The following is a 729-nucleotide window of genomic DNA, read 5'->3' as shown; positions in this document are numbered from 1 at the left end:
TGAATGAAGAATGTTGGTAACCAAACAGTTGATGGTAGCCATTGACATCCATAGTATGGAAAAAAATACTATGGAAGTCAATGGCTACCAGCACAAGTTTGGTTACACATATATGTTATTTTGTGCTAAACAGAAGAAAGAAACTCATAAAGGTTTGGAACGACTTGAAGATGAGTAAATGATGACAGAATTTTCTTTTTTGGGTGAACTATTCTTTTAAGTCAGATTTTTTCACCCTGTTTTATTGTCCACTAGTTGCCAAGCAAATTGCTTAAAAACAATAGGCCGTATGACTTCAGGTATCATTCATTTCTGTGGGGTGTTCCGAAGACGAACGAAGCTTTTAGGGGTTTGGAACGACATGGGGGTAAGTGTTTAATGACAAAATTTTCATTTTGGGGTGGAGTATCCCTTTAAGGTTCTATTAAGGGACTGTTCACCCAAAATGAAAATTCTGTTATCATTTAATCGTTAGTTTTAAACCTGAATTCGTTTCTTTCTTCTGTTGAGCACAAAAGAATGTATTCTGAAGAATGTTGGTAACCAAACAGTTGACGGTAGCCATTGACATCCAGTTTTATTGTCCACTAGTTGCCAAGCAAATTGCTTAAAAACAATAGGCCGTATGACTTCAGGTATCATTCATTTCTGTGGCACAAATGGTGAAGTGCTAGAGCATAATACTTGAACAATCCTGGCATGCGTTGGGAAGGGGGACATGCGTAGATT

At 37.3% G+C, this 729-nt stretch overlaps 1 protein-coding gene across 1 annotated transcript in view; it reads left to right on the top strand.

Moving 5' to 3' along the window:
* LOC107725346 (GRB2-related adapter protein-like) overlaps positions 1-275 on the top strand; it is a 5,043-nt gene extending 4,768 nt beyond the window's left edge. The window contains exon 4 of the mRNA XM_016534584.1: positions 256-275. Within this exon, the coding sequence (XP_016390070.1) occupies positions 256-275 (20 nt within the window). The remainder of the gene's footprint in view (positions 1-255) is intronic.
* The last annotated feature ends 454 nt before the right edge of the window (positions 276-729 follow it).

This window comes from Sinocyclocheilus rhinocerous, unplaced genomic scaffold (assembly GCF_001515625.1).
Source record: "Sinocyclocheilus rhinocerous isolate Xijiao unplaced genomic scaffold, SAMN03320098_v1.1 scaffold1386, whole genome shotgun sequence".
In the NCBI taxonomy this organism is placed as follows: Eukaryota; Metazoa; Chordata; class Actinopteri; order Cypriniformes; family Cyprinidae; genus Sinocyclocheilus; species Sinocyclocheilus rhinocerous.
Note: the sequence above shows the minus strand (reverse complement) of the source record. Positions and strands in the feature narration are given on the sequence as shown.